Genomic DNA, 14156 nt, shown 5'->3' on the forward strand with positions numbered 1-14156 from the left:
CACTACGTATTTCTTTGTAAGACTACGGCCGTTGTAGCACAGTGCAACAACATCCATGATTATTACAAGAGAATATGTTACCTTGCCGTCTATGGGATCCCAGCTGGAGCGTATACAGGTAGTATACACTCCGGCCGGGATCACTAGCGGTGCCGAAAACAACTGACATGTCAGTTTTCTGCGGCCGCTATTCATTGAATAGCGGCTGCAGAAGACCCTGTCAGTGCACACTATGGAGCGAGCGGCTCCAGCCACACGCTCCATAGTGTGCAGTGGGGAGTTCCGACGTGGGCGTGCATGGATGCGCCTGCCTCAGAACGCTGTGGCCCGAAAGATCATCCGGCCGCTACTGCAGTACCGGCCGGGATGATCTTTTCAGAGACCGGCCGTTCCGTGACCCAGCCAAATCACGGAACGGCCGGACACTTACTATATATGAACATAATCTAACATGGAGCTGTTGATATTGCTGCAGTTTGTCTTTAGTGAAAGGTATTGTATAAGTAGGGTTGTGATTAAAGGCAGACATTAGCGCATTTTTCTATGCGGGATCTGATCCACACTGATTAGATCAGTCTGATCAGAATAATTAGATACTAAAGCTCAAATGTTCTGAAACCATCAGAGATACATAATTCCGATTCACACACAGCTGTTGCTATTTCATAATTTCTAATCAGTATAAGATGCAAATTCAGTACTAGGAGCTCAAACAGTTGCAGCCTTCCCTAGGGCTCATCCATACAGACTTTTCTTAAAGTATTTTTAAATGCTTATTAAAAAAAAAAAAAAACTATGAATTTTAAGTGATTTTCATAGTATTTTTATATGCATTGTTTCTGGGCATCTTTTATTTTGTTATATATTATTTTATGTATTTCTAGCATGTATTTTTTTTACTGCCATTCATGTCCTATACAAGGGCCTATGGGGAATACTGCTATCAACATAACCATACAAGGACTGAGTTGTACTTTACAATTTGTATTGATTAACTTTAATTATCTCTTTCTGGGGGATTGGGAAAACACAGCAATTCTGCCATTATCTTTGTGCTATTCGTTGTGCAGCTTAAATAATGTGGTTACTCAATGAGTTGGTTGGAATTATAGCTAATATATATATATATATATATATATATATATATATATATATATATATATATATTTATATATATATATATATATATATATATATATATATATATATATATATATGGATAGATAGATAGATAGATAGATAGATATGTCCAGTTTTTTATAGTTCACTACCCTTGCACAGTTAGAGTATTTATGGGAAACATTGTTATTGTGATGCCACATTCCAGGAGACAATTTTTAAATTTTTGTTTAGTTTTTAAACTTTTTTTGGGGGGGAGGGAGTTAAAAAGGGGGGGAAACTATTCCGCCATTGTTTGTCATCATACTTCTAATAAACACATTAACTTATTATTACTTGTAATATTATAACTATAACGTATTATTTGGTCATTATGATTGCAGCCATGCCCAAGACAGAAAGCTTTTCCTCTCTCCCCTTAGTCCCCATGTATATCATTGTCCTATGATAGTTGCAATTGATGCAATCATTTATTTCTTTTAATTTACTGCGTTTGCAGTTTTCTCTCTTTCTTTTAGCATTTTTATTTAAAAAAAATTGTAAAACAAAGACAGAAAGGTTTTTTTTTTGTGTAAACCATAAATGACATTATTTTTTATATTACTTCCTTAGGCAACCACTTTCCACTCCTGGTTAGTGCCCAGGTGAATTCTGTCCAATAAAGAATTAATATAACAAGCTCATTTAGGAAATCAAGATACACATAGTTATAAAGTTTGGACATTTTAATTTTCTTTTGTTAAATTATAAAATAGGCACCAAGTAAGAATATAAGCTTAATCAAGCAGTTAATTCCATAAAATGTTATAGCTAAGTTTATTTTAACCATTCTTTTTTCTCCATAGATGAAGTTAACGTTGTCCAGGAACTCAGCATTGAAGATTTATATCCAGAATCATTTGGGTTTCTGACTTATCAGGGGTCAATGACCATTCCTCCATGTTATGAGACCGTGACTTGGATCATAATCGATAGACCTTTAAATATCACCTCAATGCAGGTACAGAACTTTTGAAGTTTACTTGTAAATACACATAGCGTTATCATATGCATGTGAAGTTTTTATTTTGTAAAATACCTTATATTCTCATTATCATCCTAAAAAACTTTAAAAATGTCAGTGAGAAATGTCAAAAGTTTTGAGCGGTCTGAATGTCCAGACCTGTACCGATCGTGAGAACGAGCCGGGAGAAGACAGCGCTCAGCTTGAAATAATTTATTATTCCTAAAAACATCAACTGCTTGAATTTCAAGATGATCCCTTTAGCCGAAACTAAATGCTCTGATCTCACACTTTACACTTAATTTACTCTTTCATTTACCTAGACTGATTTAATTAATTGATGTTTTTAAAAAAAACTTTTTAATTAACTCAAGCTAAGGATTTCTCAGGAAAATGAAGTGGGAAGCTGAGAAGCAGAGCTTGAAATAGTGTCATGTTGTATTAAAACATGTAAAGGACTTACCAATCGTTCGTGTTTTCTTTCCTGGTTCAGAGTCTGCGTAAGTTCAGCAAGTCAAATGGAATTAAAGAGGAATTTTTTTTTACTGTGTTAAAGCTCATTTAAAAGTTCACATTACTATATTACAGGGGTACACTGACCTTTTTCTTAAATAATGCTGCTCTTGCATAGGAAAAAAAAACATGTTATTGTTACCTCTTCACACTCCTGCAGTGCTCTTGCAGCGTCTTTGGGTCCCCCACTTCATGCTTCAGCCGTCTTGGCAGTCACAGCCTACTTAGCCAATCACTGGCCGAAGCGAGACAGTGCTATGGTCATTGATTGTCTAGCTCGGAAGTGGCGGCAGGAGAGTTTAACCCCGTCCCTCCGCAGGACGTACCGGCACGTCCTGCAGGGGGTGCGGAGGTTCAGAGAGCCGAACCCCCCCGCGATCCCGGCTGCTTACTGCAGCATGGGACCGCGGCTATTAGCGGGTGCCGCAGATCGGCGGCCGATTGGAATGACGCTGATCCCGGCTCGGCAATCCATTTAGATGGTCTGCTGTGCTCTATTATATACACAGCATTGATCTCAATGGGAGAGCAGTGCTGTGTATATAGAAGTCCCCCAGGGGGCTTCATATTACTGTATGTGTTTTTATTAATAAAAAAAAATCCCCACCCCTAATAAAAGTTTAAATCACCCCCCTTTTCCCATTTTATAAATAGAAATAAATAAATAAACAAACATATTTGACATTGCCGCGTGCATAATCGACATAAATATTGAATTATCACATTCCTGATCTCGCACGGTAAACAGCTTAAGCGCAAAAAAATCTAATTAATAAAAGTTGTGATAAAAAGGGATCAAAAAGTCGCATATACGCAAGTAAGGTACCCATAGAAAGTACAAATCATGGCGCAAAAAATGACACCTCACTAAGCCCCATAGACCAAAGGATAATAGCGCTATAAGCCTGGGAATGGAGCGATTTTAAAGAACATTTAGTTTTTTTGAAAGGTTTTGATTTTTTATAAGCCATCAAATAATATAAAAGTTATACATGTTACATTGCAAAGTACAATTAGTTGCACAAAAAATAAGGGCTCATGTGGGTCTGTATGAGAACGCAAAAACGAAAATATGCCCAGGAGGAAAGGGGTTAATGGAGGACACAAGAGGACCAAAGGGGAGCATGAAGACATAAGAATAAGATGTTTTTTTATTTCTAGAGCAGCATTATATATATATTTATTTACAGGGCAGTTTACCCCTTTAAGGCAACATACCACAATAAATGGAACCATAATATACTACCTACAGTCTGATATTTAGCCAGATTGTACTACATGGGAAGTCTATGTGCCACAAATGGTCAAGGTAAAGGGTACAACAAGCCTCTGTAAGTTGATACACCTGTGTTAAGTATCACTTCCACAAATTTGCACCTCTGAAACCTAGTAAAAAAAAGCAACTGTAACAGAATTGGGTGGGAGAAAAGATTAGGTTGGGCCTCTTCCCAGTTGGTGTCAATACTCTTCATGATGGTCACAGGTTCCCACTTCTAAACCACATATGACATGTAAATAAAGCTCACCCACCTGTACTGTTCCCAGCACGTAGTATATGAGAGCCGCCCCGTTGTTAAATAATTGCAGTACTTGCAGGGGTAGGTGCTTAATCCCTTAACGACATTGGGCGTAAATTTACGCCCTTGCAGCCTGGTACTTAACGCACCAGAGCGTAAATTTACGCCCGATGTTTCCCCGCTCGCTGTGTGTTCAGATGGTGTGTTCATAATGTATAGCAGGCCATCTCTGCTCGTCGGCACGGGGGGTGATAAAACACCCCCCCCCCCGTGCCGACAATCGCTACTATCGGCTGATCAATACAGATCACCAATCGCCATTAGTGTCCCCAACAAAGATGGCGCCGGTGCCACCCCCACGATCGCCGTGATAGGCCGGCCGGTTAAATCACGGCGATCTAACAGTTAAAAAGTGTCCAGGCGAGTTCTGCACCCCTCAGCTAGGCAGCTGAGGGATGCAGAACAGGTGTGTGTGGTGCAGGTGTACCATACTCACCTGATCCTGGCCTCCGGAATGAAGATTTGCGGTCCCGCGCGTCCTCTTCTCCTCGTCGCCGCCACTTTCGGGTTCGTTCGGTCTTCGTTCGGTCTTCGTCGGGAATCTTCGGCTCTTCGGGCTTTTCCATCGCCCCCATCTTCGGCCATCTCCGCCAGCTCCATTCTACTGCCCCCTAGCGGCTGATCAGTGTATATTATACACTGATCAGTTGCTTTGGGGTAAAAAGTTTTTTTTGTTTTTTTTTTCCAAATTTTTTTTTTTCTTTTTATTCGCCCTAACGCCGCTGAGTGGTGATCAGCATCGCACGTAAGTGCGCCGCTGATCAGCAACTCCTCCTTTTTGGCATAGGGGCGTTTTTCCCCCCTATATCCTACCGCCACTGTCTGCTGATAAGTGCCGCACATAAGTGCGGCATTTATCAGCAGCTTCTTTTTTGGCGTAGGTATATTTTTTCTTACTGTAAAAAAAACCGTAAAAAAACCACTTCATTACACCACACTACACAAAATAAAGTTTTACACTACACCAGAACACATTTACATACCCCATATACCAATCCCCGTATAAAGATTGCCCCCAGGGTGTTTTCGGCGTCAGAGGCATACGTTATTATTGCCTCAGACACCGAAACAGCCAGTGAGGATGAATGGGGGGATCCTTCGTTCCTCCATTCATCCTCATCCTCCTCATCATCCAGTGACGTGTCTGAGGGGTAGCGTAGCGTCCCAATAAGAGATGACGGTATGGAGTGAAATTCTACACACTCTGTGAGAGTACCTCAGGGTACACTTACAGATTTAGGGTACGTGCACACTGCGGAATGGCGAAGGATATCCTTTTGTGCATTCCGCAGCTGGCACCCACCGGCAGACCGATGCAGGCGTGTGTCTCCACCCATGTCATAGACTCCATTCTATGCACAGGCGGGTTCCATCGTCCATCCAAAGAATGAACACATTGGTCGGAGAGCGGAATCCGCCCGTGCATAGAATGAAGTCCATGACACGGACGGAGACGCATGCCTGCATCAGTCTGCCGGTGGGTGCCAGCTGCGGAATGCGTGAAGGGATATCTGTTGCGATTCCGCAGTGTGCACGTACCCTTAGAGTGTATGTAGGAAGGGACACCCGAATCCTGCATACCCCCCCCCCCATATCCTCGGAGTAAGTGAGAAGATCGTTTGGGAACTGATCTTCCCACTGCTGGATAAAGGTTACCACCTGTACGGGGATAACCTTTATACCAGCACCCCCCTCTTCTGATCCCTCGCTGCCCGAGCTACTGTAGCTTGTGGCACGATCCGAAAATATCAGAGGCAGTAATTAGAGCCCTAATATTTAGCAGCCATGGAGCGGACCCAGCGCTTCTGTATATGAAGGACCCCGTATCGCACCAGGAAAACATTTTCCAGGTGACGTCCCCCACACTGGAGAACGGGAGACCCCAGAAGAAGTGCAGAGTGTGGCGTAACAGGGGGATCAGGAAGGACACCATTTTCCAGTGTGACACCTGCCCTGATCACCCCGGCCTCTGCATACTGGATCGCTTCAAGGTGTACCACACGTCATTGGGGTTCTACATTATCTAAATTCTGTCCCTTATTCCTATTTCAGGGGTCACGTTGATCCGGGGATTATTCTGATCGCCATTATGGAGTCAGGAAGGAATTTTTTCCTAGTGACGAGGCTACTGTTGTCTACCTCACAAGGGTTTTTTGCCTTCCTCTGGATCAACACAGGTTGAATTTGATGGACACCTGTCATTTTCAACCTTATAAACTAATAATTAGCCTAATACCCCCAAATAAATTAGAATTGTCACTTTTCCCCAGCTAAATAGGTATGGCCGCCATTCCCATTAGAGGATGCCATGATGCAATTACAAAGCCTCTGTGCGCCCAGGACAGTAGAAACCCCCCATAAGTGACCCCATTCTGGAAACTACACCCCATAAGGAAACTAACAAGGGGGGCAGCAGGGATATGGCCCCCTGGTGACGGCCACATTTGGGACGTGAAAATGAAAAAAATTGTATTTTTTATTTTCCTGGCACATGTTCGACAAATTTGCCCGTCACCAGTGGGGTCCATATGCTCACTGCACCCCTTCCCTTGTAAGATTCCTTATGGGGTGTAGTTTCTATAATGGGGTCACTTGTGGTGGGTTTCTACTGTTCTGGCAGCACAGGAGCTTTGTAATTGCGACATGGCCTCCATCCTCCATTCCAGCCTCTAAATGGCGCTCTGTCCCTTTGGTGACTTGCCCTGTGCCCATATGGCACATTATGCCCACATGTGGGGTATTTTCGTACTCAGGGGAAATTACTCTACACGTTTTGTGTTCATTTTCTTTTTTAACTTCTTGTGGAAATGGGAAAAATCAAGGCTAGACCAACATTTAGAGTAAAAAATGCTTAATTTTTACACTAAATCATTGATCTTGTCTTGATTTTTTCATTTTCACAAGGTGTTAAAAGATGAAAAAAAAACAAGTGGACATAAAGCGCCATGCGGGTGCAGGGTAAGCCTCCAAAGGGAAGGAGCACCATTTGGTTTTTGAAGGCTGGATTTGGATGGAATGGATTTCGAGGGCCATTTAAAAGGCCCCTGTGTTGCCAAGACCGTTGAAACCCCCCACAAGTGACCTCATTATGGAAACTACACCCCTTAGAGAATGTAACAAGGGGTGTAGTGAGCATATGGACCTCACTGGTGACGGGCACAAATGTGGAACAATGTGGCATGAAAATGAAATATTACATTTTTTACACTATAATGTTGGTTTAGCCTTAACTTTTTCATTTTCACAAGGGGTTAAAAGAGAAAAAAACACACAAAATGTGTAGAGCAATTTCCCCCGAGTCCGTAAATACCCCACATGTGGACATAAAGTGCCATGTGGGCGCAGGGCAAGCCTCCGAAGGGAAGGAGCGCCATTTGGATTTTGGAGGCTGGATTCGGCCAGAATGGATGATGAACGCCATGTTGCATTTACAGAGCCCTCGTGCTGCCAAAACACTGGAAACCCCCCACAAGTGACCCCATTCTGGAAACTACACCCCTCAAGGAATCTAACAAGGGGTGCAGTTCTGATCAGTGTAAAATTTTTATTCTTTCCTGTCTCTAGATACTAAGGCAATGGCATCAGAAGTGTTGGTGCACACACTCACAGACTATCCTGAACTCTCCCCAAGCTGTCCTTCAAGCTGTCCGCATCAGAACTCCCCATTGCACACTATGGAGCATGCAGCTGGAGCCGCTTACTCCACTGTGTGCACTGAAAGGGTTTTCTGTGGCTGCTATTTAATGAATAGCGGCCGCAGAAAACTGACATGTTAGTTGTTTGCGGCGCTGCTATGTGTATAAGCTCCGGGCAGAATTCCATAGACAGCAAGGTAACATATATTTTCATGTTAATCACGGTCGTTGTTGCAATCGGCAAAAACGGCAATACTTTTAATAAAATATACATTGTGTGAACATGGCCTAACCCAGGTTACACCCCTTAGCTGAAGAGTGCGCTAGTCATGTTTTGATTGTCTATGGAATTATGTAGAAATGACAAATCCCATAAGGAGAATGTCCAGCTCTAGGAGAGGCAATAATATTTGACTAAAACTTAACATCTTTATTTCCATTTCTAAATCAATATTTTTGGTGCAAGATAATATTAATAATAATAGGAAGAGCAAGAAGAAGAAAAAAGTTTATAATATCCCTTCCTATATCACATCCTGATAATCTGAAGGGAATACTAAAGGAAATGTATTGCACTTAGCTTGTTAGCAAAAGAGTTCATATTTCCTTTTGATAAACTGGATACAACATTGTAGTAAGGATGGGATCCTCATGAGGTTTTTGAGATGGGATCCATATATTTGTGTTGTAAAGTCTTCTCATAGAATGTTGAACTTTGAAACATGTCAAATGAAATGGATTTTTCTCTTATTATCTTGCACTGAAAATATTGGAAACAAAGATGTCAAGTTTTATCCCAAGATCATTGACTCTCTTAGAGCTGGATTTTCTAACTAAGAAATTTGTAATTTTTGCATAATCACTATCTGGTTTGCAGCAGTTCATTCCTGGCACAAGAAACCAGATGTAGTTGTGGTCGTGACTAGAGATGAGCAAATTTACAGTATAAATGAAGCAAATCACTTTGTTAGCTTGGCAATTGACTTATCAGCCTGCTGCCTTTCAAATCTGTGCCGCTTCACTCCGGTTACCTGGAAAAGCTTGATCCAGTCCTGGGAGACTTCTGGCTGCAAAGACACACAGATTATTTAAGGAAAACTGCCGCTGCAGTTTTTGTGCCAAAACCAGAAGTGGATTCAAATGGGATGGACAATATAAAGGGAGGTCTTGTACTTCCTTTTTAAGTTGGATCCTCTTCTGATTTTGGCACAAAGACTGCAGTGGCAGTTTTCCCAAAATAAGCTGTGTGTGTTTGAAGCCTTAAAGGGAACCTGTCACCCCTACGTGCCGGGGCAGACCCCGGCCGACCCCCTGGTGCAGACAAATATACTTACTGCTTCCACGAAGTCCCGGAGCCCATCCCGCCGCAGAGATATCCCCGTCCAAAGCCGGGCGCTCATCAGAGATGAGTCTGACGCCCATAGAGAATGACGGCTCCAGTCATTCTCTATGGACCTCGGACTCATCTCTGGGCACCGCACACACGGCTTCAGATGGGGATATCTCTGTGCCGGACGGACTCCGGCACCGGAACTTCGTGGAAGCAGTAAGTATATGAGTCTATACCGCAGGGTCGGCCGGGCTCTGCCCCAGCACGTGGAGGAGCAGGTTCTCTTTAAGCCGACTGCCAAGCTAACATAGTGATTTGCTTCATTTATACTGGAAACTCACTCATCTCTAGTTAAGACAAACAATGACATGGAGGGCAAGTGGATTGTTTCTCTTCTGAGAAGCTTTGGTTTACAGCTCTGTGTTGGGAAACCATCACAATTTGAAAATGAACTCCTATACTCTTATAAAGCATGGTGCATAAAACAAAAAAGGTATAATAAAAACACTATTAACCCCTTCAGGATTGGGCTAATTTTCATTTTTGCATTTTTGTTTTTTTCTCCTCGTGTTTAAAAGGCCATAGTGCTTGCATTTTTTCACCTACAGACGCACATGAGCCTTTATTTTTTGCGCCACTAATAGTACTTTACATTGGTAGACTTAATTTTTCTATAAAGTACGTTGCGGAATTTGTTTTCCTTTTGGGGGGGGGTCGTGTTTACGCCATTCGTTCTATGGTAAAACTTACATGTTATATATGTTGGTATATGTTAAAGTTGGTATGATTACAAGGATATGTAATTTATGTGACTTTTATTTTATCTGACAGCTTTTAAAAAATTAAAACCTTAAGAAAAAAAGTGTTTAAAATTGCTCTATTCCCAGCCTTATAACGCTTTTATCCTTTAGTCTATGGGGCTGTATGAGTGTCATTTTTTGCGCCATGATGTGTACTTTCTATGGGTACCTTACTTGCATATAAGCGACTTTTTTTTATGCCTTTTGATTAAAAATTTTTTGGATTTGATGTGACAAAAAATGCGCAATTTAGCACTTACATCATTTACAGTGCGAGATATGCGCATGCGGCGATACCAAACATGTTTGTTTATTTATTTATTTAATTTTATTTATAAAATGGGAAAAGGGGGTTGATTCAAACTTTTATTAGGGGAGGGGATTTTTTATTAATAAAAAAAAACTTTTTTTAACAGTATACATTAACTTTTAGCCCCCCTGGGGAACTTCTAATACAACTATACTGATCTCCCAAAGATATCACTGCAGTATACTTAAAGGGGAACTCCGGATAAGAAAAACTTGTTTTCTATTCAAAGTACATTTAAAGTTACATATACTGTATGTGTCTATACAATGTATTACTGTATCTGATCAGCGAGCGCCAATCAGGAGGCAACGGGCCATGTACTAGGACTCTTAGTGTTAGGCCACATTTACACAGCTATGCTTTCATTAGTAATTACTATAAGTATTTGTAAGCCAAAACCAGAATTGAAACTTACAGAGATTGAAACTATAATAGAAAGATTTATACCTATGTTTTAGATCCATTTTTAGATTTGGCTTATGATTCCTAATGCAAAATACTGACCGAGCTACAGCCGTGTGATAGTGGCCTTAGGGAAGCCTTAGGATGGTTTCATACTAGTATAATTATGGCTCAAATGATGTCCCAGGAACAGGTCTAATGACCGAAATTAACATCATCGCTGACAGTATTCATGGATTTTGAACACATCGCCCTATATTCTTTACATGTCACAGTTCATCATTCATTACTTTGTCATAGTCAGTGCCAAATCGTATAACTAAAATAAAAAAGAATGGACAAATATCTTCTTTTTCTTATTTTACAATTTTTATTTTTTTATGGTACATAATAATTTACTGTGTGCATGCAGAACATGTCTTCAGCTCCCACAATCAATATAATGGCTGCCTTTGTACTACTGTTCGGTGACTACCACATACTGAGATTTATGTTACATTTAGAGCTTCATTTTATGAGACCAGAGGATACAGTTAATGAAAAAAAACTTTGTCTATAGAAAAGTAAGAATTCTAAAAATAAAACTAAATAAATTGAACAAAAGCTGTTATATAGTATCAATATTACAATCATTATTATCACCATCATCACCACTAGTAATTTTAGGCTTGGGTGAACCTGAACTCTTAAAGTGTCACTGTCGTGAAATTTTTTTTTGCAGAAATCAATAGTCCAGGCGATTTTAAGAAACTTTGTAAGTGGGTTTATTATCCGAAAAGTGCATTTTTATCATGAAAAAGCTGTTTGAAGCTCTCCCCCCTGTCTTCATTGTTCTCCTATGGAGAGAGCTAAAGAAAAGACCAAAACAGGACAACAAAGAGTTAATCTACAAATATCTCACCCTTATCTTCTTGGACAGTCACCAGTGACCTGTCTGAGCTCGGATTACAGCTGTCACCCAGCTCTGTGCCTGTAATCCTCTGTTATCTGCTTTCTGCTGCCTGCTAACTCCCTCCTTCCTCCTCCCCCCTCCCCTCTCCCTAGAACAGACAGGGTACGTCTCCTGCAACAAGTCACAATTTTCAGATTTTTCAGAGTGGATGAAAAAGAGGAAGGAGGGGGGGACCTGGGAAAAGGCTTTTTACATGCAGATAATGGCAGATTTGGCTAATAAACCCAATTACAAAGTTTCTTAAAATCGCCTGGACTATTGATTTCTGCAAAAAAAAAAAAAACGACAGTGACTCTTTAAGTATTTGAATCCCAGTGACCGGAGAAGATGGATGCATCCCTAGGGCTGCCTGCAAAACATGGATACAGCCACCGGGATTCAAATGCCAAGAGTTCGGGTTTACTCAAACCCAAACTTAGGCTGGGTTCACACTACGTTTTTGCAATCCATTTTTTTTTTTCATCTTTTTTATTTTATTTAAAAAAAAATGTGTGCAGCCTTTTTGATCCATTTTTTCATTGACTTCCATAATAAAGAAAAAAAACGATCAAAAACATAAGGATCCTTTTTGATCCCTTTTTTTCAAAAATGGAAGTCAATGGAAAAACGGATCAAAACTGATGCACACAAATGAATCCGGTTTTTTTTTCATCATTTTTTTGCAAAAAACGGATGAAAATAACGGATTGCAAAAACGTAGTGTGAACCCTGCCTTGCTGTAAGTTTTCTCATCTCTAATCATCATCATTATTATCATCATTTATTACTTTTTAATCATCTTTTTATCACTAAACAAAACTGAGACCTGATTTACAAGTTACACATTATACATTACATATAAAAAAAAAATGAAATAACATGCCAACCTAGCTTTAAAAATATATGTTCCTTTTTGAATCTCTATTTTTTTATTATAATTTTTTTGCTTTGATACACTTACTTGATCAGATCCCTGTTAGGCTTATTCAGGCTTTTATCCGTTACGTTCCAATACCTTTGGAATAAAAAAAGCATTTTTGTTCAGCTATTCACAAACATAAAAGAGCAATGCCAACTGCCAACAACTGTTACTAATACCCTCTCGTCATGCCTGAAAAACAGAACCAGGAATCCGCTCACCCATACGTTTTGAGATACAACTTAATGATTGTGCGGACATGGTACCAGTGTCCATGTGATCCCGGCAGTACTGTCACAGTTACTAATAATGAATCTGGAATCTCCACTGTATAAACATGTGTTGGGGTGTTAGGAGCATAACTATGTAAAACGTATCCATCCCGGTGGCCCCTTTTTCTGGTCTCCTGTATCTCCTGGGTTCCTATGTCATCACAACACCACAGGAACTACCCACTCATCCAGTGACTCTAGAGGTGCCCCACCTCAGTCACTTATTGGCTGAGCAAGCATTTTTGAGTGGGACATCACAGGATCGGGGGAGATACAGGAGACCAGCAGGTTACAGTGAACGGTGACGCTGCGCTGCAGGGGCACAGGGGACGGGTATAACGTCTTTATTATGTTCCGACAAACCTCTGCCCTCACAGTTTGTTTACGTCTACCTGAAGTACCCCTTTATTTGCTAAATTTTGTGCTTTTTTGGATTTTTTTCCTGGCCTTTTACATGCCTTTGTGCCCCAAAATGTTAGCTGAAAGTCTATAGTGAAAGAGGAGCTCCCATGATAAAAAAAATATATATAAAAGAAGGTAGGGGGTGCTTGAAAATAAAGAAAGTATAGTTACTGGTCACTATGCCCCCGTAGCGCCACTCTTGGGTCTCTCAGACCCAAGGTCCTGCTGCTTAAACTTCACGGATGGCTGATAAATTGCAGTGAATTGCAGTAATTGCAGAGGTGTCCATCCCAGTCACTGATAGAGTAAGCAGGCAATCTATAAGCAGGGTACATGACGTTCCAGCAGCAGGAGCTGCTGGAAGCCGGCGGCTGTCTGGTATTGTTCAAGCAGCAGTACAGGGGCCTGAGGATAGGTAAGTATACTTTCTTCATTAGGTTTCCACACCCGCCTGCCTTCCCCTTTCTCTTTTATTTCATGGGACTCCTTTAGGGTAGCTTCACACGTAATGGATTCACAGCGTATTAAATAGCAGCAAAATCCGCTGCAAATCCTTTTATTGTGATTTTTAATGGGGTGACATATCTGCAGCGGAATAAATATGTAAACACCGGCCCCTTTAACCCGCTGCCGCCCGGACCATACTGTACTCTACCAGCTTGGTGCCGCGGCTGCATCTGAGGCTCCCATCGGTCCCGCTCAGCCAATCAGTGCACAGCCCCGCCACAGTCACTGAATAGCTGAGCGGGACCTACGACACAAATTTAATGCTACAAGGCTCATTTCTATTAAAAACAAACAAACCTACGGTATGAAATACTGAAAAAACTGAAAATACCACCGAAAGCCAACATGACAATCTATTGAATACACTTGCTGTATGCATCGGATGTGCCCACCACTTTGCAGGTCAATTCAAGACACTTGTGAAGTGTTTTTAAGG

The 14156-nt window shown here is 41.1% G+C and overlaps 1 protein-coding gene across 1 annotated transcript in view; it reads left to right on the forward strand.

Moving 5' to 3' along the window:
* LOC138769406 (carbonic anhydrase-related protein 10-like) overlaps positions 1 to 14156 on the forward strand; it is a 244988-nt gene that overhangs the window by 212877 nt on the left and 17955 nt on the right. The window contains exon 7 of the mRNA XM_069947848.1: positions 1965 to 2119. Within this exon, the coding sequence (XP_069803949.1) occupies positions 1965 to 2119 (155 nt within the window). The remainder of the gene's footprint in view (positions 1 to 1964; positions 2120 to 14156) is intronic.

This window comes from Dendropsophus ebraccatus, chromosome 12 (assembly GCF_027789765.1).
Source record: "Dendropsophus ebraccatus isolate aDenEbr1 chromosome 12, aDenEbr1.pat, whole genome shotgun sequence".
In the NCBI taxonomy this organism is placed as follows: domain Eukaryota; kingdom Metazoa; phylum Chordata; class Amphibia; order Anura; family Hylidae; genus Dendropsophus; species Dendropsophus ebraccatus.